This window comes from Drosophila navojoa, chromosome X (assembly GCF_054131105.1).
Source record: "Drosophila navojoa isolate 15081-1374.11 chromosome X, UAZ_NAV_1.0, whole genome shotgun sequence".
In the NCBI taxonomy this organism is placed as follows: Eukaryota; Metazoa; Arthropoda; class Insecta; order Diptera; family Drosophilidae; genus Drosophila; species Drosophila navojoa.
The window spans coordinates 30780099-30801902 of NC_142895.1; the positions used below are offsets into that span (position 1 = coordinate 30780099).

The window sequence follows — 21804 nt, forward strand, 5'->3', positions numbered from 1 at the left end:
TGTTAAATCACACAAGCTTTTTTTAAGCAAAAAATCGCTGACTAGTCATTTTAAGATCGATAACATCCTGGCGTCTCACATCGCTAGCATATATCGATACATGAAAAGGCAACCCTGATGGTATAGAACGTTTTCGTTCCACAATTAGTATCATTTCATTACGCTTTAGTTTCTGTACGGAGCAAGGCGGTTGTGTAATTGGAGCCGTCAAACGATTTTTCTTCAATATTGAAATGGAAATATCCGCAAAAATGGATAATTCTGGCAATTCAGCACCTCTACCACAGCGTCAAGCAAGAACAAATAATCAACCTAACAAAAATATCGGAAAACACGGCCCACAAAAGCAAAATGATGCAGATGGGGGTCCCGCGGAGAAGCGGCAACGTTTTGGGCCTAACAATCAGAATGGCGGCGGCCAGAATCAAAATAAGAACTTTGGCAACAAGGGTGGATTTGGCGGAGGTGGAAATCGTAACCGTAATCGTGGCGGCAACCAAAATAGGTCGAATTTTCAAAACCAAAATGTAAGTACAAATACATTTTATTAGTATTCCACATACATTTGTTGAGATACGAAAAGAAAACTGAAGTGTATTCGATTGATTAATGTCGACGGCAATTTTCTAATTATTAAAAAAAAAAAAAAAGCAACAGACTCGTTTATATTATTAAAATTCGATTGTTGTGTGTACACTTTCAAGAAAAGTCAGGATTATACACAATTGCAATGTCGGACTAAGGCATGCCCGCTAACAAATTATGTGAATTTTCATTAAAACGTGGCAAATTTAGTACAATATTTGAAGTGCAATAAAATTTTGTTGACTTCGGTTTTGATACTCTGTAAAATATTTGATGTGTGGGTATTGAATTTATTCTCTTTGCTGCAATATTAAGGCATACATGAATACTACTGTATGCAGATGTACATACATGTATATGTATAACATTGTATAAATTTACATCTGTATTAATTTTGGGTTGCCTATTTGCTTTGAATTACAAATAAAAAGCACAAGCATCAGATGCTAATATATGAAAGAAAACAGTGTTTTCTTTGTGTACTTATTATTATTTTTTTTTAATATTACATACGTGTAGACATTAAAATACACGTTTGTACGTGAGCGTCATATTATTCATCTCGTTCGCACCAATGGCTTTTGAGCTAAAGCAGTTGTGATGTCGTCTCCTTAGCGTGAAGCATTATTGTTTGTGCGTTTATTGTACAACCGGCAAATGGAAGAAGGTTTACTTATTAAGAATTTGGCAACCATTTTTTGGGTCAAGGGTTGCAGATAAATATATATCAATTTATATAAATAAACACATGTTTATATACAAGATGTGCATTCATACACATCTATACAAAGTTTATATTTATCTAAATACATACATACAGTGGCTCACACCTTATTTCGTGCAGCAGCAGAGTAAAATTTTGAAACCGTATTCCCGCTAAACCAGTAAAGATATCCAAAAAATTTAAATGAGGTCTTGTTTATTGGTTATTCATTATGTATTAATGCTCTTCGTTATTTTTATATTATAATTAATAACACTTAAAACTAAAGAAAGCTAAAAAAAAAAAAAAAAAAAAAAAAAAAAAACCGCCCTTTTCCGTGTAACAGCCAGTGCTGTCATAATTTTTCGAGCAAATAGAGCCAGATTTGCAAAAAAAGAAGCTAAATTTAAGAAAAAATAAGGAAAAATAAAAGCTAGGCTTCAAAACATAATTTTCTTAGTTAAATTCATTTATTTTTATTCATTTGTTTTAAATTGATTTTCAATGGCTTGACAATGATAATACAAGATTCTTTTAAACATAATAATAAACTTAAACATTATTTTAAATTCACGTTAATGTTAAATAATTCTTTAAATAATTCGCTGAAGTGTTGAGCTTGTAAACATTTTTCTTGGGCACCAGCAATACCAAAATGAAGTGTTAGCTCATGCCACTGTTCCAAAATTCTAGTGACTGCGAATTCAATTGAGAGCCATCGTGTATCCGACACTAATGGAATTTTAAGGGGAGCCTTTTAGAAAAAAAAATTGATATGTAAATAAACTATTTTCCCAAGAAAACACACAGTAACTTAGACCAAAAATAATTACACGATAACAATAACTGCAGCTATTTAAAAGTGATAATACAAAAGGAATCAAGAACTACAGATATACCTTCTCATCATTTATACATTGATACATTTTTTTATAAGCAGTTTGACGGCTTGCGTGGGCGCGCAAGTCGCACAGCTTTGCAGTAAGACCGCACTTGCAGTAGCTGCAGTACGCCCTGGTGGAATCTGTTAGGTCTTTCCGTAGCCAATCTTTAAATTCGTCAGCCTGTACCCACACTTCGCGAACACTTTGCTTGTATACCTTCGACATTTCTCAACTAGAATTCTCAACGCAGCAAAACTTAAAACACAAATCTTGTACTAATGATTTTTAGTGTCGAGAAAGATAAAAAGCAAAATAAATCGTGAAAATTAAATAAAGCTAAAATAGAGCTAAATTAATTTTTTTAAAGCCAGAATTCCCCTAACCCGCCGTTTTCAAATTTTTCCCGCATTGGGACTTCAAATAAAGCCAGATCTGACGGGAAAAAAAGCTAAGATGGTCACAGCTCATTTCGTGCACTTCATTATCAATGACTTCATTGTCAAAAAATTCGTAAACTAGGATTTTTTATCTCATTTTTGTTTAATCACCTCTTTAAATTGTCGTTCCATATTCGGGTGAATTCGGTGGAGATTTTTGGCCATTCCTCCAATAGGGCCGTTTTGAGGTCATTTTTATTGAATATTGACCATTTCCGGATGGCCACGCCCAATTTTGCCAACAAATTTTCTATAACGTTCAGGTATGACCACTGGGCCAGTGGATTGGCCATATTTGGACTGTTCCAGATCAACCAGGACTAGTCAATACTCGATTTATATTTTTGGTCGTGTACCTGATGTATTCGGGATCGCTCTTCTAACCCTAGTTTTTCGGCATTTTGGAGCAAATTCTTCTTCAAAAAGGATAGGTACATGTTATTGTTCATATTACCATCAATGAAAACTAAGTATCCAACTCCCAAACCCGACTTGCAGGCCCAACCATGCAACAGGCACTGCCATAGCTCATATTTGGTTTTAGGTGCTGATCTTGGAGCTCAGTATTTGGTGAGCGTCAGGCATATTGCTTCCAATCCGACCCATATATATGAGTCGAAATTTAATATATTTGCGTCGGATGGGTTCCAATATGATTGTTTGATTTACGCGCATCCTCAGGCACTGTTCAGCGAATTTATATTTCTTAGTAAATTGTTTAACTGTTCCTCGCAAAGTCATGTGAGAAATTTAATTTATTTTCATGCCCTGCTGTGCTTTGTGTTGCGTTAAATGAAGCAGTCCGATAATGTGGTTCTTTAAAAACATGAATGTGAGCATGCAGCTAGGTCTCCATTCACAAATATCTTGCCCTTCCCTCTCTCGCCCTATTTATCTATCTATCTCTAAACCGGTGCATAAAAATACCATACATTTATATTTTTAAGTGTAAAATTGTGTTTTGAAATGTAAATAATTAATGTTATTTTTGTTTTTATTTTTTGTTTTAACATTAGAACATTTATGCGCAAATATTACTGCGTAAATGATATTAAACAAGAATAGTATGAGCTATTACAAAATGGATATATTCTGTTTTGTGCTCAAGTGCAGTTTATGTGCATGCATTACTGTCATGTGAAATAAAAGGTTCATTTTACCTTTTCTCAAAGTAGTATACATATTTAAAGTCTATCTTGGTAAGTATACTGCTTTTTCTTGCACACAAAATTAAATCTTCAAATACAGTACGTTTTTATTTTTTGTATATTTTGGAACCATTCATGCCTCGCTTTCCATACCAATTGATTGAAGGAACGAATCGAATCACATTTTCTTCTATATTTTCTGCTATATTGACTTGATAAAAATAATGGTTCTGTAGCATCTGTAGAATCATTCCAATTATGTATACCTGAAATATATGAAGCTATATATTTCATAATTTGTTTGTAATAACGAAATGAAATCAATTTGATTAACTGCATAACCAATTATTTGTAGAATGAATTTAAAATATTTATATAATAGATCTATTATATGAAATACTTGCATATGGTAAAAAAATTATATGCTGTGTATCTTAAATGATTCTATTTTATTTCACCGTTACAATAAGTTCATTATTTTGTTCAACATTAAAATCTGTCGCTAGTTTTTGGTAGAAGGGGAAAGAAACTTATGTTGCCTTATATTTTAGAGCTGTCAGTTGAGCCTGGTGTTGTTGGTTGGATTTCAATCCACTGCAACTGTCAAATATTGTCTCTTTTACATTCTTTTGCAATATTTGTTGAAGGGAAATTTTGTAGTTGATAGCTTGCGTAGTATAAATCACATATCTCTCTTTTTTTATATACTCACATCAATATATACATACATATGCGTATATATTAAATACATATATAGCAACAAAAGTCCACAACAGAGCAACCAAAAACGGATGGAGGAAATCTCAATGACAAAGTTGTCGAAACAAACAGCGCGAATCAGTCGAACTCTGCTGCCCAATCCCAGGCACAGCTTCAAGCCCAGGCTCAAGCTCAAGCACAGGCTCAAGCTCATGCCCACTTAGCGTTTAGGGCTCGTGGCGGCGGTGGTGGTGGTGGCGGAGGCGGAGGAGGAGGTGGTGGAGGAGGCAACAACAGCGGCGGCGGCGGTGGTGGACGTGATAGGAACCGCGGGTCACGTGGCGGTGGTGGCGGCGGCGGCGGCGGACCAAATTCTGGCGGCGGTAACAATTCGCAACGTGGCGATGATTTCTTTATTGCCCAACGTCTACGCAGCATTTCTGGTCCTACCCACGAACTGCCACCGATTGAGGTCGCCCAAGAGACGAAGTTCTCTGGTCGCAATCGTCTATATGTTGGTAATTTAACCAATGACATTACCGATGAGGAGTTGCGAGAAATGTTTAAGCCCTACGGCGAAATAGGCGAGATATTTTCAAACCTTGAAAAGAACTTCACATTCCTTAAGGTCGACTATCACGTTAATGCCGAAAAGGCCAAACGCGCCTTAGACGGCTCAATGCGCAAAGGGCGTCAGTTGCGCGTTCGCTTCGCCCCCAATGCAACCATATTGCGTGTCAGCAATCTGACACCATTCGTGTCCAACGAGCTGCTCTATAAGGCCTTTGAGATCTTTGGGCCCGTCGAACGGGCCAGCATTACAGTTGACGATCGTGGCAAACATATGGGCGAGGGCACTGTCGAGTTTGCCAAAAAGTCATCGGCCAGTGCATGCCTTCGTTTGTGCAATGAGAAATGCTTCTTTTTAACGGCCTCATTGCGTCCATGTCTAGTGGAGCCGATGGAAGTCAACGATGACAACGACGGACTGCCCGAGAAGGCGCTCAATAAAAAACTGCAAGAGTTCAATCAGGAGCGCAGCGTTGGTCCCCGATTTGCTGACCAAAATTCATTTGAGCACGAGTACGGCTCCAGATGGAAGCAGCTACATGATCTATTTAAAAGCAAGCAAGATGCTCTCAAGCGGGAGCTCAAAATGGAAGAAGAAAAGCTTGAAGCTCAGATGGAATATGCTCGATATGAGCAAGAAACAGAACTTTTGCGTCAAGGTTAGTATTAACAGGGTAATACGATTCCAATACATAATCTAACTTCTGGCAAGCCGAAGTTTTTACACATATTCTCTCTCATTCTCCTTGTATGTGTTTCGAAAATGTGTTTCCCTATTCTAAATGGATCGAGTTTCGTTCCTTAGTCACAATTCATGAATATCTACATTATCAATCGATCAATCAATAATCTGTGAACCAGGAAAACAATTGCTAGTCAAGTCGATAGTCCATCGATTATCGAAATGTTGTATTTGTTTGGATTATACTTAAGGTCTATGAATATTCAAGAACTATCGACGATTTATTAATCGTTTTCAATATTTTGAAAACTTTGATTTAGAACAAAATTAAAATGATGTATGGATTATTCGGAAACATTGGAGCTTATCATGTTCCCCTTTTTTTGAAACACATCAAAATATATATGGGTTGTTGATATTTTACCTAATCTTTTTTACATTGTTAAATGTGATGGGATTATCTAAGTTATTTTGTGAGCGATCAGAAATTAGATATGCAAGTCAGATTTATTTTCTATATCAAGTAGATTGAGGGTGGGGCAATTTTTATGATTCAATTTTATTTTTATACTCTGAGAGCCCGTTGAAAAAAAAGAAGAAATCACAGAATGGCTCTGTTGAAATGTATGTAATAGGTGGAAAGAGACCTCATAAGTTTGATATATTTTTTTTCAATATATATAAACGCGTCGATATCAGAGCCTATTAGAGCTACCGGAAATTAGTTGTTGGTATAGACATATATATATCGAGCTTGTCTAAAAGAAACTATTCTCATTTTATAAGAGCTAGCGTCTAAACTTTACACAGATTCATGCGAAATCTATTATTATATTTTTGAAACCGGCCCCAAATCCATCGTCTTTCCTCCGAATTCGAGAAAAACATATATTACTAAAGATTTTTGCTTCTGCAAATATACACATATTAACGCTTCCTTACAAATATATACATGCTGCATTTTGTGCGTTTTTTATACCCTGAGTCCATTGAAAATGGGAAATCAGGGTATAATGGTTTTGTGTAAAAGTATGTAACGGCCAGAAGGAATCATCGCAGACCCCACAAAGTATATATATTCTTGATTAGGACGACGAGCTGAGTCGATATAGTCCTGTCCGTTAGTCCGTCTGTATGAGTGCGTCGATCTCAGAAGATAGATACAAAAGCTAGAGAGCTGAAATTTGGCATGTATACTCGTGTATACCATACGCAGTACGAGTTTGCTTTATTTTTTCGATTTGTTTCAGCCTCATTCGAACATTATTAGACCTGAAAGCTTCAAATTTACTGTGTATATACACACATGATGAATACAAACATTTTGTAATTTACAGATTTTGGGTACCTATTCGCCTTCAATTTGTAAAAAACGCTTTTCAAATAAATAGAGACTTGTGCTTTGGAATGTACATAAATTTGAACATTATGATTACGTTCTGAAAGTTTCATTATGATTGTATGTCTAGAAATTAAATTATTCAACAAATAAATTCTCAAAATATTGCCCACACTGCAGCGCAGCCCAAACGCAGTCGCTGCTTACTGCGCAGTTAGCAGAGCTCGCTTTTAAACGTGCATGTGTATGTATGTATATGTACATAAAAGAAATACAGAACGATTAGAATATCAAATTGGAGGGTTCAGGGTATCTCTTAGTCGAGCAGTCTCTTGTTTATATGTATAAAAACGAAACGATGAATTATTGGAATATGAGTTCTTCGTTGAGTTCAGGGTATTCTTATACCAATTGAAAATTGTAAATCAGGGTATAATGGTTAGTTGAAATGTATGTAACAGGCAGAAGAAGGAGTGGCAGACCCTACAAAGTATATATATTCTGGGTCAAGGCGACGAGCTGAGTCGATTTAGCCCTGTCTGTCTGTCCGTATGCTTGAACGCGTCAATCTCAGAAGAGATTGATTTTTTCCTGGGTCCGGTTATATCACGCCTCTATCGAGTTTTTCTCAAAAAATTCATAACTAGTCCCGATATTTTATTTATTTTAATTTTATTATATCCCCTACACCTTTAGAGGTAGACTCTGCAAATTTATATGTAGGCTCATAGATATTTTATTTATTTTTTTATTTTTATTTTTTTTGTAATTTATATACTTGTTTTATAATATTCCGTCTGTTGAAATGAAAAACTATATCTTAATTTTAAGATAAATAAATCTTTGCTTGTTTCTGGAGCAGGAAATACTCACTATATGCGGCCAGATATACAATCTAATATTAAAATTTTTTAATGGAAAACATGAATACCCAAGATTTCTTAGGAGAGAGTGGCCGTGATAAGCGATGCGATGCTATAAGCTATAATAATGGCAGCTGTTCTCAAATCGATGACATGACAGAGTCAAAGAGAGAAACATTGCTTGAATTACCAACAAGAATATATTTCACCTACTAATCACCGGTTATTTAAGCTCAGCACGCAACGAAATCACACGTATCAGAAAAGTTTTACGATAAAGCGAAAAGCGATTCAGAAATGCTTCTCGCAACTCGCTTTACTTTTCGCTTTGGCTCTCTTCTCACTTCGCTTGAACTCTGACATGTTCTAAGCGATTACATATAAAACTGCATGTAGAGTTTTCTCGCACACTGTCGCTCGATACTATCTCATCGCTTATCGCGACCACTCTCACATCAGCCTAAAAATAACTGTTCGCTCAATCCTTTTCGAATCAAAAGATGTACATAGTATAAGTCATTACGAGGCTTAAACTGCAGACATAGTGCACGCTGAGACGAAGGCGAAGCTGAAGACAAATTGCTTGCGTTGCTAGCTTACTCGCATAGGTTGTGCAAGAATTGGTTGCGCTTTTATTATGTTAGTCGCAATGAACTTGTCATCAGGTGATGATCTGATAATTGAGCAAAGTTTATTTTTGAAATCAAAATATAGTAAAGTAAATGAAAAATTCACCCTATAAACTTGGGAAGAAAAGCGAATTTCATTTCTAAAATGAGCTTCGACAAAATGAGATAAAATTAATGAACTACACTAGAATAAAAACAAGTAAGAACGTTGCAGACGAGCGTTACCGACTGCGGAATACTCATTCCCATCCCATCAGAAATTCAGTTGCTAAGTTCTGCACTTATGCTTTAGAAAATTCAGTTTTCCTCGATTTGCCACGCATCTGGCTGGTTCATAACGGTAACCTAAGCGCAAAATTTTGATGCCTAAGCTCTAAAAATGAGAAAATTATAGGTTATTTTCGATATGCCACGCCTCTATAGAGGCGTAACAATGCGAATCAATAGAGGAGGTCACTAGTAACTTAACAATCCAAATTGGAAGCTTCCAGCTATTGTACTTAAGGAGATATAAACTTTTTTGGTTTCCCACGACCTCCGTGAACGGACATACACATATGGTCAATTTAATAGGTGTGAATTTTTTTTTTTTATTTAAATGGTGATAACATCTATATTTTTTCATATATTTTAAAAATTCAACTGGCAGTCAAAAATAGACATATCTCAAAATAATAAAAGCAAAAAAAAAGTTTGAAAAATAATAACGTTTGACATAATTTTGGCAAATATCACAAAATACTCAAAATTTTGCTGGCCACATTAATAGGTGTATTTTCTTAAAAAAAAAAATATTAAGAAATCAAAGAGTTTTTAAGTAAGCAAAGATAGTATTTTCGTTAAATATAATTAGATTTAAGCATACAAATTTTTATTTGCACCATTTTAATAAAATTAGATGGTCCGTGGAGTTCACTGCAGTGCTGAAGAGAGAAACCTCGTTCGCGAGCTTCGTGAAGAGGATAAAACTTATGAATGCATTTTCTCACTTATGGGACTATCGGAGAACTTCGTCACAAATACCCTTAAATCAAAAAAAGACAAAAGGAAGCTGGGTTTCCGGCGGAATACTACCGCGACCGAATATTCCCGTATAGTCACCTTGGCGAAAACGGGTCCTTTTCAGTCGTAGGGGCCAATTCCCAGCGAAATGGGGCATATGGTATCAGAAAAAACTATTCGTCGACGGCTATTAAGCTCGGATCTACCTGGGAGAGTTTTTCGAAGAGTTCCTCTTCTGCGTGGATCAAATATTCAGATGAGCAAACATTTTGCTCAAACTCACAAGGCCTGGGTTGGCTTAGAGGGAGAGCGTAAATGGAAGAATATTCTCTGGAGTGATGAAACAAAAAGAAATTTGTTTGGGAATCACTCAAATATAAATGTTCGAAGACCTAAAGGCAAAGAATTGGATCCTAGATATACAAAAAATACGGTTACGCACATAGGAGGCGGCATAATGGTTTGGGACTGCTTTTCATGGCATGGGTTTGGAATCGGACCATCACCCATTTCCATAATGGACAGATTCCTGTAAAATGAATTATTGAGTAGTGTTATGCTACCATATGGCCACGACAACATGCCTCTAAAATGGAAATTACAACAGGATAACGATCCTAAATAGGACTCCCCAGTAGCTAAGGATTGGTTTCAGGGAAATAGAATTGATGTTTATGAGTGGCCAAGTCAGTCTCCAGATCACAATCCAATTGAGAACCTTTGGGGACACCTAAAAAGACTCATTTCCAAGACTACCTGCTTCAATTACACCCAATTATTGGATCTCACTCAGGAGAAATGGAGCGCCATTCCCGTGGAAAGGTGTAGAAAGCTAATGCCGTCTATGCCATCAAGGATCAACAAAATCTTTGCGAATAAAAGCGGGCATACGGGGTATTATCCCCTTTAATCTAAATATAACATAAATATTTCACAATATTTCCAACATTTTAATTTTTTTTTTAAATTTGTTAGGCACACCTATTAATGTGGCCAGCTAAATTTTGAGTATTTTGTGATATTTGCCAAAATTATATCAACCGTTATTATTTTTTTTAACTTTTTTTTGCTTTTATTATTCTAAGATATGTCTATTTTTGAATGCCAGTTGAGTTTTTAAAATATTTGAAAAAATATAGACGTTATCACCATTTTTTCACAAAAAATATTTCACACCTATTAATTTGACCATATGTGTATATCCGCCAAAGCTTTTACGTCTTGGGAGGTCAGCCCGAGTATATATACGAAATTTAAGATCTCTAGCAAGTGTCCAAAATGTAGCAGAATTTGATAAATCACTATATCTTCGGCGTAGACATATAATTTTTATACCCTGAAAATGAGAAATCAGGGTATAATGGTTTTGTTAAACTTATTTAACAAGTATGTAACAAGCGTTTGAAACTCAATAAAGTATATATATTCTTGATCTTGGGCGACGAGCTGAGTCGATTTAACCCTGTCCGTCTGTCTGTCCGTCCGTATGTATGGAGGCGTCGATCTCAGAAGATATAAGAGCTAGAGACTTTAATTTTTTTTTCTTTTTTTTTTCGCGCGAATATAAGGTTTATCCCCAAAGATCGATAACTACTTTAAATGTTGACTTACAGCTGCGAAAAATAAAATAGCACCACTTGCATATTCAGAGTTTGAGGAGTTCTCCTGGACACATTTATCAATGTATTGATGTAATTTTTTCACTCAGATAAGCAGAAATTAATTAGTTATTACGGCAAAAAAGAATTATTACAAAAATATTCATAGTTTTTATATAATTCAAAAAATTCTCAAAAAAGTCGAAAAAATGCCGAAAAAAATAATAGCACCACTACTACTTTTCGAGTGAAAACCTGTATTTTTAGCAGAGTTACATATCTTCAAAAGCACTTATTGATGAGATTTGTTGTTTATATACCTATTTTAATTAAAAAATTTACAAAATTTGTAAAAATTTTCAAAAAATGGGTCATGGAAAGTATTGCACCCCCGAACAACGCAATCTAATCAAAAAGTTGATTTCGGGTCGAAATTTTCACAGGAAAGTTGGTCGTTTGATGGGTTATTCACATAAAAAGATCCACCATGCATTAATCCATAAAAAAATGGTGAAAAATGCGGACAGCGTTGAGTTCTGACCTAGCAACAGATGACTTGACTCATTCGCGTGAGTAAAAAAGATCCTTTTAAGTCGGCTACTCAACTGAAAAAGGACCTAAACATATCAGCAATAGACCAAACAGTACGGAAATACTTAAAACATTACGATTTAAATGCTTTCCGTTCAAGAAAAGTACCATATTTGAATAGAAAACACATTTCTAAACGGATGGCATTGGCAAAGGATCACAAATATTGGTCTGCGCAGGAATAGAGCAACATTCTTGGGCTTGATGAAAGTAAGATGATAATGTTTGGTGGAAAGGGATCGCGGTCCAACGTTAGAAGTCCACAGAACTTGCAATTCAACCCTAGACGTACAACAAAAACCATTAAAGGTGGAGGATCAAATGTAAGGGTATGGGGTTGCTTTTTGTACTATGGTGTAGGCCCAATTCATTGGATCAAAACCATAACTGACCGACATGTTTATGTTGATATATTGGAATAAGTGATGCTGGATACAATATACCACTAAAATGGGTCTTCCAGCAAGACAATGACCCCAAAAACACCGGAAGGAAAGCGAAGGAATGGTTCCAGGAGAACTCAATCGACTAACCTGCACAGCCGGCGGACCTAAATCTAATCGAAAATTTGTGGGCAGATGACAGAAAATAGTTTCTGAATGTAATACAAGCAATGCAAAGTTTTGGGAAGTCGCTTAGGAGTCCTGAGCTAAAATTCCCTTTAAACGATGTCAGGACTTGGTTGAATCCATGTCTGGGCGTTGGGCAGCCCTAATTGCTAACAAAGGCAAATCAAATAAATGCTAAACTTAAGGGAGTATATTTATTTTCATTTGTCATTAACTATAAATTAAAAGTTTTTACTCATTTTAATTTTTTAAATAATTTTTAGCGCAAAATGAAAAAGTGGTGCTATTATTTTTTTCGGCATTTTTTCGGCTTTTTTGAGAATTTTTTGAATTATATAAAAACTATGAATATTTTTGTGATAATTCTTTTTTGCCGTAATAACTAATTCATTTCTGCTTATCTGAGTGAAAAAATTACATCAATACATTGATAAATGTGTCCAGGAGAACTCCTCAAACTTCGAATATGCAAGTGGTGCTATTTTATTTTTCGCAGCTGTATGTGTATTTTATATAATTTCGATTTTTGCTGTAGTTTAACCCCACCCCTATATCCACCCCCTCACCCTTACCTTTGTTAAAGGTTAAGATTAAGTTCTGAAAGTTTCATTGAGATTGATCAGTTAGCAGAGCGCGTTCTAATACGTGCGTGTGTATATATGTGTGCCTAAAAGAAGTGCAGAGTGATTAGAATATCAGATTGGAGGGTTCAGAGTATCTTTTAGTAGAGCAGTATCAACTAGATTCTTCTAACTTGTTTCATTATAGAATTTGTACATTAGCTCACGTGCTAATTTTTAATTTACCTCGCCCCCAATGGGCGTAGATATATCCGCCATAGCTCGTAATCTTGGGTAGTCGATGCGGATCTACATTCCAAATTTCAGCTTTCTTGCTCTTCAACTAATATGATTTCTGGCATTTCGGAAAGTGCATTTTCCAATTCGCCATGCCCCTAGTGGGCGGATCGGGAAAATTTAAATTTTATAATTCGGAGATATACACGAGTAAGTGTTCCCAATTTCAGGTCTCTAGCCTTAGTAGCGCCAGCTCGTCGCCTTGATCAAGAATATATATACTTTGTGGGGTCTGCCACGCCTCCTTCTGCGTGTTAGATACTTTTAACAAAAACAGTATACCCTGATTTCCGATTTTAATGGCTTCAGGGTATAAAAAAAAATAAGCAAATTACATTTCAATAAAAATTGAAAGACTGATTATTAGAAATTGGACTGATTTTAATAAAACCCCAATTATGTACTGTTAAATTAGCCTACGGTTAAGGTACAAAATTTTTTAAAATAAATTTTGTATTCATTTTATTGAATTTTACTTGTAATTACTGTCATAACTAATTTTGAACAAGTAAGAAGTCTCTAGTCGAGACTGCTTGACTCGGAGATACCCTGAACCCTTCTTTTATGCACGCACACATACATCCACCCTCACGCGCCCGCGCTCTGTTAACTGCGCAGTGTGGTCAATAGTATGACAATTTATTTGGTTAATAACTTCTTTTGTGGACAAACAATCTTAATGCAATTTTCAGAGCGCAATCATATGGTCAAAATGTGTGTACATTCCAAAGCTGAAGTCTCTAGTACTTGATAATATTAATAGTAATAATATTTCCTGATGTAAGTGCTCGGTTCATATGAAGGTAAAGCATTATCAGAATATTGATTGGATATAGATTTAAGTAGACTGGGTCAAATAGCATACGATTCGTCTTCAAAATCAGTACAGCAGCGTTTGAAGCTGCGTTCATCTTCGTCCTCATCACAGCGCGCACTATATTTGCGAGTGGGCAAATTTATATGATTAGTTCTGCACAGTTTTTCGTCTTCATCTTCGCATTCGGCTCAGCGCGCACTATGTTTGCAGCCTTAGACTTTTGCTAACACCTAAAATGTCGCTCACTTGAGATTGAAAGCGTCTAAATCAATGCCATATGAGTCGAGTTTATAATCATTGTAATTTCTGAAACGAAAGCTGTATATTGACAATAAGCGGTCAGTAATACATGATAGTCAAGATTGAATTCTCCATCTAGAAGCTAAACTAAAGACTCGTAACTATTTATATAATATATATATATATATATTATATAAATAGTTAATGAAGTGTGTGATGCCTGTGCAATTTGTTGCTATTGGAATATTCCAAATAAATAGAACATATGTTCTATTTATGGATTTCGGCTAATATGGCTTCACTTAATAACATGCAAAGCTTGTTAGCATGCTTTTTGGGCTGTACATTATGAACATCGTGTTCCTTATTATAATAAGGCGCATTTTATGCTATATTATAATAATAATTCATTGAATAACTGATAAACCGGGGAATCAATCTGCTATGTTCCCGCCTAATCTAATAAACTGTTTCTGATAATATGTCTATATGTGTCGATATATACATATATATATATATATATATATATATATATACAGTCAACAATGATCTTTACATACACCTGAAAATAGTAAACACATAGGAAGCTCAAGTATCCTTTATTTGATAATTAATTGTTACTGTCTGCGCACCTAATGTCTACGAATTATGAAAATGGGCTTTGTGGGTAAGGCGATCGAGATGTGTGGCGCCTGGTTGTTTATTTCGTCAGCTTCCTTTCGATCGTGATGCAGGATTCAATTCGTTAGCTAATACCGGACTATCTTTTTAGAATTAAGAAAACGCGAATCTGACAATGAGCGCAAGAAGTTGGAATGGGAAATGCGTGAGAAGCAGGCTGAGGAGATGCGAAAACGCGAGGAGGAAACCATGCGTCGCCATCAGACTGAAATGCAGAGCCGAATGGTGCGCCAGGAGGAGGATATGCGGCGTCGCCAGCAGGAAAACACATTGTTTATGCAGGCTCAACAACTAAATTCGTTGCTTGATCAGCAGGAAGGATTCGGTGGCAATAACGGCGGCGGCGGTGGCGGTGGTGTCAATGCAAACTTCGACAATTTTGGAGGTAACAGCAATTCGCCATTTGAAGTATTCCGAGGTGAGTTGCTGGCTTGCTAGCGGTCATTAGAAAACAATTTTTAAGCTATTGCATTGCATTGGAATTTAGGTAATAACAACTCATCCATGGCAGGCAACAATGGGCCCGGTGGAAACAATCAACAGCAGGTATGATCATATCATTGTATACATATACATGGTTCCTTCTCAGACATGTGGCTTTAATTAACTTCCATAACTAATTCTCCTTAGATTAGGCATTGCAGAGGGTTATCGCATTAAACTAGAGTTTTACATGTCAGTGTGGGTCATATATATACATAGTTATTTATTTATCTTGTATCAAGTTCTATGATGGACGTAAATAGTCTTCATCGATATATATTTTTCCATGTTTTATTGTATGCAGACATTACTGTAGAACGTAGTCTTCGTCATTCGATTCAGTCAGTATTGCGAACTGCGATTTTATTTAGACTTTGTTGATATGAAGCGATTGTCTTTGTCCAGCTTGAAGTGTTGGAAAATCTGTTTAATATTGAGAGAGGGGGGGATGATTATATTTGATATTTCTCATGTGGCACATGTCTAGGAAGCTAATATGCCGTTAAGCTGGTTTTTACAATGTTTGCGAGTTAGCCTCTGATAATGGGCGAAATTTTACTTTGAAATTATATTTACGCTATCAATTTTTGTTAGTCATGGGGTTGCTTGTACATAGAACAAACAGTAACGAATGAATTGAACAATTGTACTTTTCTTGTTCAAATAGGACTCCTTCACTCCTTTTGAATTTGGGGTTAACAATATGAACCAAGGCGGCAATCAACGTGGAAATAATGGTGGAAATAATGTTCCATGGGGACGTCGTCGTTTTTAAACAGCTGTCGAGATATAATACATGGACTACTATGGAAATCAAATTAATAAATTGATCCATCTACCGATGCATTGATTTAAGTCTTACATACTCGACACTTCACCATAGATTAGTGTGAGAATTCATTTAACAAAAAAACAGAAAACGTACGGAACCTAATATATAATACCATTTATTATAAATCTGATGCAGCAAAAAGAAACTGTATGGTTTTATGATTTTATTCTGTCATCCTAAAGCCCCCTAATAAAAAATCGTATCTAAAAGCAACGTCAAGTAAAAAAACGTCCTGACTACTATATACCCTACAATTTATGTATACATAATGTTAGAAATATATATATATATACATATAATTTTTCTTGAGTATTTAAAAAAAAATTATTCTTAAAATTCAATGTCTTTTTATCATAAATTTCTCAAATATACGTATATGCGATGTATATATGCATAATTTTTTTTTTTATCTCTTTTAATGTGATTTAAAGCTATGCATCAACACAAATCGTGGTGAGTATGGAGGGGGTAACTATGATCAAAGCAAATGTATAATCGACTATTATTTGCTGAATCTAGTCAGCTTCAAGATTTGCTAAGTGTACAATTTCAGAAACTACAGAGCTCTGTAGCAATATATCTACATGCTATAATATGGTTTGTTTAAGAATTACTTAGACAACATTGATACACATATGCTATATATAATTGTTATTATTGTTTTATAATTACCGAAAATGTTGGTAATTGGTATATTATTCTTTTTGAGATGGTTCTGGGAAACATTTTAAGAATCTGTGAAAGGTTTTCTAACTGAATTTGTAATATATGTATAAATATATATTTTTTTATACCCTGAACCCATTGAAAATGGGAAATGAGGGTATAATGGTTTTGTTGAAATGTGTGTAACAGGCAGAAGGAGGCGTGGCAGACCCCACAAAGTATATATATTCTTGATCAGCACGACGAGCTGAGTCGATTTGGCCCTGTCCGTCTATCTGTCTGTCCGTCCGTCCGTCTGTCCATATGTATGAACACGTCGATCTCAGAAGATATAAGAGCAAGAGACCTCAACTTTTTTTTAAAATGTCCGTATATGTATATCGCGCGCATATCGAGTTTATCACTAAAAAACGATAACTCATTCCGATATTATTTTATAGATAAACAAGTAAGAAAACTCTAGTCGAGACTGCTCGACTAGGAGATACCCTGAACCCTCCAATCTGATATTCTACTCACTCTACACTTCATTTAGGCACACATACATACACACGCACGTATTAGAACGCGCTATGCTAACTGCGGAGTAAGCAGCGACTGCGCTTGGGCTGCGCTGCAGTGCGGGCAATATAATACGAATATATTTGTTGAATAATTTCATTTCTAAACGTACGACCTTAATGAAACTTTCAGAACTTAATTATAATTTTCAGATGTATGTACATTCCAAAGCAGAAGTCTCTAGTACTTGAAATACGCTTTTTTCAAAAGTGAGGGTGGGGGGGTGAATTTAGGAGTGGGGGGTAAATTTTAACAAAAATCGAAATTATATAAAATACACATAAGTCTTCATTTAAAAGCTCTAGCTCAAAAGGTGTAGACGATATAATTAAAAAGCTAGCTTTCGATAAGGTTTTTAATCGATAATAAAATATCGGGAGTTGTTATCGATTTATAGTGATAAACTCGATATGCGCGTGATACACACGGACCTAGGAAAAAAAATTTCAAGTCTCTAGCTCTTATATCTTCTGAGATCGACGCGTTCATACATACGGACGGACGGACAGACAGATGGATAAGGCTAAATCAACTCAGCTCGTCGCCCTGATCAAGAATATATATACTTTGTGGGGTCTGCCACGCCTCCTTCTGCCTGTTACATACTTTTAACAAAACCATTATACCCTGATTTCCCATTTTCAATGGGCTCAGGGTATAAAAAACCTTATCGTAAGTCAGTTAAAAAACAAGTAAGAAAGCTCTAGTCGAGACTGCTCGACTACGAGATCCCCTGAACCCTACAAGCAACTGATATTTCAAAAATAATTAGCAAACACACACGCACACACACACGCATACAAACAAACACACGTACACACATACACATGCAAACAAACAGACGCATACACACACACTCACATATACAGCCAATTGCGCTTGGGTTGCGCTGCAATGTTGGCAATATTAGGAGAACTTATTTGTTGAATAATTTAATTTCTAGACGTACGATCGTAATGAAACTTTCAGAACGTATTCATAATGTTAAAATGTATGTGTATACCGAAGCACAAGTCTCTAGTATTTGATATACGACTTTTACAAAGATGATGGTGAGGGGGTGGATTTAGGGGTGGGGGGTAAATTTTAACAAAAACCGAAATTGTATAAAATTCATCTTAATATACATTTTAAATTTGGAGACTCTAGCTTGAAAGATGTAGGAGATATAATTATTTAAGTGATCTTCGATAAGGTTTTTTATCGATAAAAAAGTATCGGAATGAGTTATCGTTTTTTAGTGATAAACTCGATCTGCGCGTGATATATACGGACATTTTAAAAAAAAAGTTGAAGTCTCTAGCTCTTATATCTTCTGAGATCGACGCGTTCATATATACGGACGGACGGACGGACGGACAGACAGACGGACAGGGCCAAATCGACTCAGCTTGTCGCCCTGATCAAGAATATATATACTTTGTGGGGTCTGCCACGCCTCCTTCTGCCTGTTAAATATTCTTACACAAAAACATTATACCCTGATTTCCCATTTTCAATGGGTTCAGGGTATAATTATATCTCCTACATCATTATAGCTAGAGCCAAAAAGCTATTGTGGATATATCTACGCCCATTAGGGGCGTGGTAAATCAGATAAAACTATATCTCCTAAAGTTCTAAAGCTAGAACGTTGAAATTTCGCACGTGAGCTAATGCTATACTATAATGCTAATACTATAATGACTGATGAAAAATTTTATGTCTACGCCTAATAGGGGCGTGGCAAATCGGACGTGAAGATATAAAGATTTTTCGAATTTGGCTATATTTTAGGCACTATTGATGCTAGAGACTTGAAATTTGGTATATATACGCGAGTTGACCTCCCAAGTCCAACAAGCTATAGTGGATATATGTCCGCCCAAAGGGGGCGTGGCAAAGCGCAAAACTTTATATCTCCTCCTAAACAATAGTATAGAAGTAAATAAACAAATGTAGTCAGTCAGTCACGTAAATTCATGTAAATTATTTATATTTATATTTCTCGATTGTTATACTCATTCACGAAGTGAATTAGTATATTGGTTTTGTGCAATGTCCGTCTTGCTGTCCGTCCGTCTGTCCGTATGAACGCAGTTCATTTCGCCGCTATTGAAGCTAGAGACTTGAAATTTGGAACACATACTCGTGTATAACTCCGATTTATAAAGTGTTAAAATTTTCCCGATCCGCCCACTAGGGGCGGGGCAAATCGGAAAATGCATTTTCTGATATACCAGAAATCATGTTAGTTGAAGAGCTAGAAAGTTGAAATTTGGTATGTAGATCCGCGTTGACCCCCCAAGTCCAAAAAGCTATGGATGTATCTACGCCTATTGGGGGCGTGGCAAACCGGATAAAACTATATCTCCTAAAGTTCTAAAGCTAGAACGTTGAAATTTCGCACGTGAGCTAATGCTATAATTCTATAATAACTGATGAAAAAATTTTATGTCCACGCCTACTAGGGGCGTGGCAAATCGGACCTGAAGATATAGTGATTTTTCAAATTTGGCTATATTCTAGGCACTATTGATGCTAGAGACTTGAAATTTGGTATATATACGCGAGTTGACCTCCCAAGTCCAACAAGCTATAGTGGATATATGTCCGCCCAAAGGGGGCGTGGCAAACCGCAAAACTTTATATCTCCTACAGTTTAAGAGCTAGAAGCTTCAAATTTGAATAGTTGAGTTACTGGTTACGTCCTCTATCGATGCCCCAAAAATAATTGTCACGCCTCTTTGGGGGCGTGGCATATCGAAAAATACCCTGTAATTTTCACATTTTTTGAGCGTAAGCATTCAAATTTCGCATTTACGTTACCGTTAGCTCTTTCTAAGAACTGACCAAAAATGAGGTGTCTACGGCAACTAGGGGCGTGGCAATCGGCATTTGTATTATCGAATTGCGACATTTATATGATTGAGCTACCTATGTATGTACATGTATATACAAATAGGCTTAATAGGCATTGATAACACGGAAGGAAAGATTTTTATAAAATTTAAAAGTAAAATTTAAATATTTAAAAACTATAAAAAAGCTAAAATAACAAAATTTGCAATTCACAAAAAAGAGTTTTCCGCGGGATTTGAACTCGCACCCAAGCCACGTCAAAATAACAAAAAAAAATTGAACCGGCGCCTTTGCCGACAGCGCCACCACCTACTGTCAGCAATTGTAATTAAAATGAAATCCGAAAATAAGATTCTTGTTATGAGAGTAGCTGATGGTAAATTCAAGAACAAAGCAAAATCAAATCAGTCTCATTTCAACGCTAGAGTATGCATTTAAGTGTACATACATATACACATACAAATGTGCGCGTGCATAAGAAACGCTGGAATGCTTGATGCTACATATGCGTGCAGACTTACATATGTAAACTTATAAAAATTTTCAATTAGAAAAAAGAATAAAATAAGTATCTATTTTATAAAAAACGAAATATGTATGAAAAAAGTACACAACATTGAAGGGGCTTTGAACCTCCGCTGCTGTAACATAACTTGCGACGCCTCTATCACCCACGCTATCGTTTTGCTTGACAATCCGGTAGCTAAAATACAATAAGCTAATAACAGAGCGTCATCTGACAAAACTACAATAACAGCTAGAAAATCCAGAAATCAATCGCAATTCTTAGAATGCAAACGCTTAAGAATCTGCAATAGGTGTGACCGAAAGCTATTAACGAAAATTACCGTACATTTGTACTCAAATAGTGCACGATCAATATAATAATTATCGATTACTCGATAAAAATTACCAAAAGCTACAATATAATCAAAAAGCATAATTGTTTTGTACTAAATTTTTTTAAAGCCAAATTAAATTAAATTTACAAAGGGACTGTGAATGAGTATTCCGCAGTCGGTAGCGCCCGACTGCAACGTTCTTACTTGTTTTATGTGGTTTTGTGCGAGGGCATATTCAGTATTACTATTAATAAAAATGCCGCGTCCTAGAAGATCTAATCTTTCCCGGCGAACTTATAATGCAATTAGGCAACGGAATAATGCGAGTCAATTATCCCGCGAAGAACGAGAAATCGCCCGAGAAAGGCGCCACGTTAGTTCCCAGCAAGGAAGGGCCTTAATTTGTGCGTCTCAAAGAGAGGCAGCCCGTGAAACGGCAATAAGAAATGGTTCAAGGATTTTATTATCTGGCGATTTCCGACAAACACTACCAGTAATTTCAAGATCTACTGCTGCCGACGAAATAAACGCTTGCCTCAAAGCATCAGATCTGTGGCGATATGTAAATAAACTTCAACTGTCTGTAAATATAAGAGTTGCATTGTTGAACAATATATCTGCTGATGATTTCTCGAAGCAATTGCTGAATATCAGTAATGGCCGTATTCCTGTTGACGAATCGAGT

The 21804-nt window shown here is 35.9% G+C and overlaps 2 protein-coding genes across 2 annotated transcripts in view; one reads left to right on the plus strand and one right to left on the minus strand.

The window, feature by feature from the left end:
- U2af50 (U2 small nuclear riboprotein auxiliary factor 50) overlaps nucleotides 1–21804 on the minus strand; it is a 169515-nt gene that overhangs the window by 6378 nt on the left and 141333 nt on the right. The window lies entirely within an intron of this gene.
- On the plus strand, nucleotides 146–16605 carry nonA (no on or off transient A). Its single transcript, XM_089264642.1, has 5 exons — nucleotides 146–527; nucleotides 4515–5685; nucleotides 14986–15312; nucleotides 15382–15440; nucleotides 16045–16605. The coding sequence occupies exons 1-5, from the start codon at nucleotides 234–236 to the stop codon at nucleotides 16150–16152; spliced, it is 1959 nt and encodes a 652-aa protein (XP_089120768.1). The 5' UTR covers nucleotides 146–233; the 3' UTR covers nucleotides 16153–16605.

Coding starts and splice junctions, on each gene's coding strand:
- nonA (XM_089264642.1), top strand. CDS start 234: ATGGAAATATCCGCAAAAATGGATAATTCTGGCAATTCAGCACCTCTA. Junction 5,686..14,985: donor AACAGAACTTTTGCGTCAAG/GTTAGTATTAAC, acceptor CTATCTTTTTAG/AATTAAGAAAACGCGAATCT. Junction 15,313..15,381: donor GCCATTTGAAGTATTCCGAG/GTGAGTTGCTGG, acceptor ATTGGAATTTAG/GTAATAACAACTCATCCATG.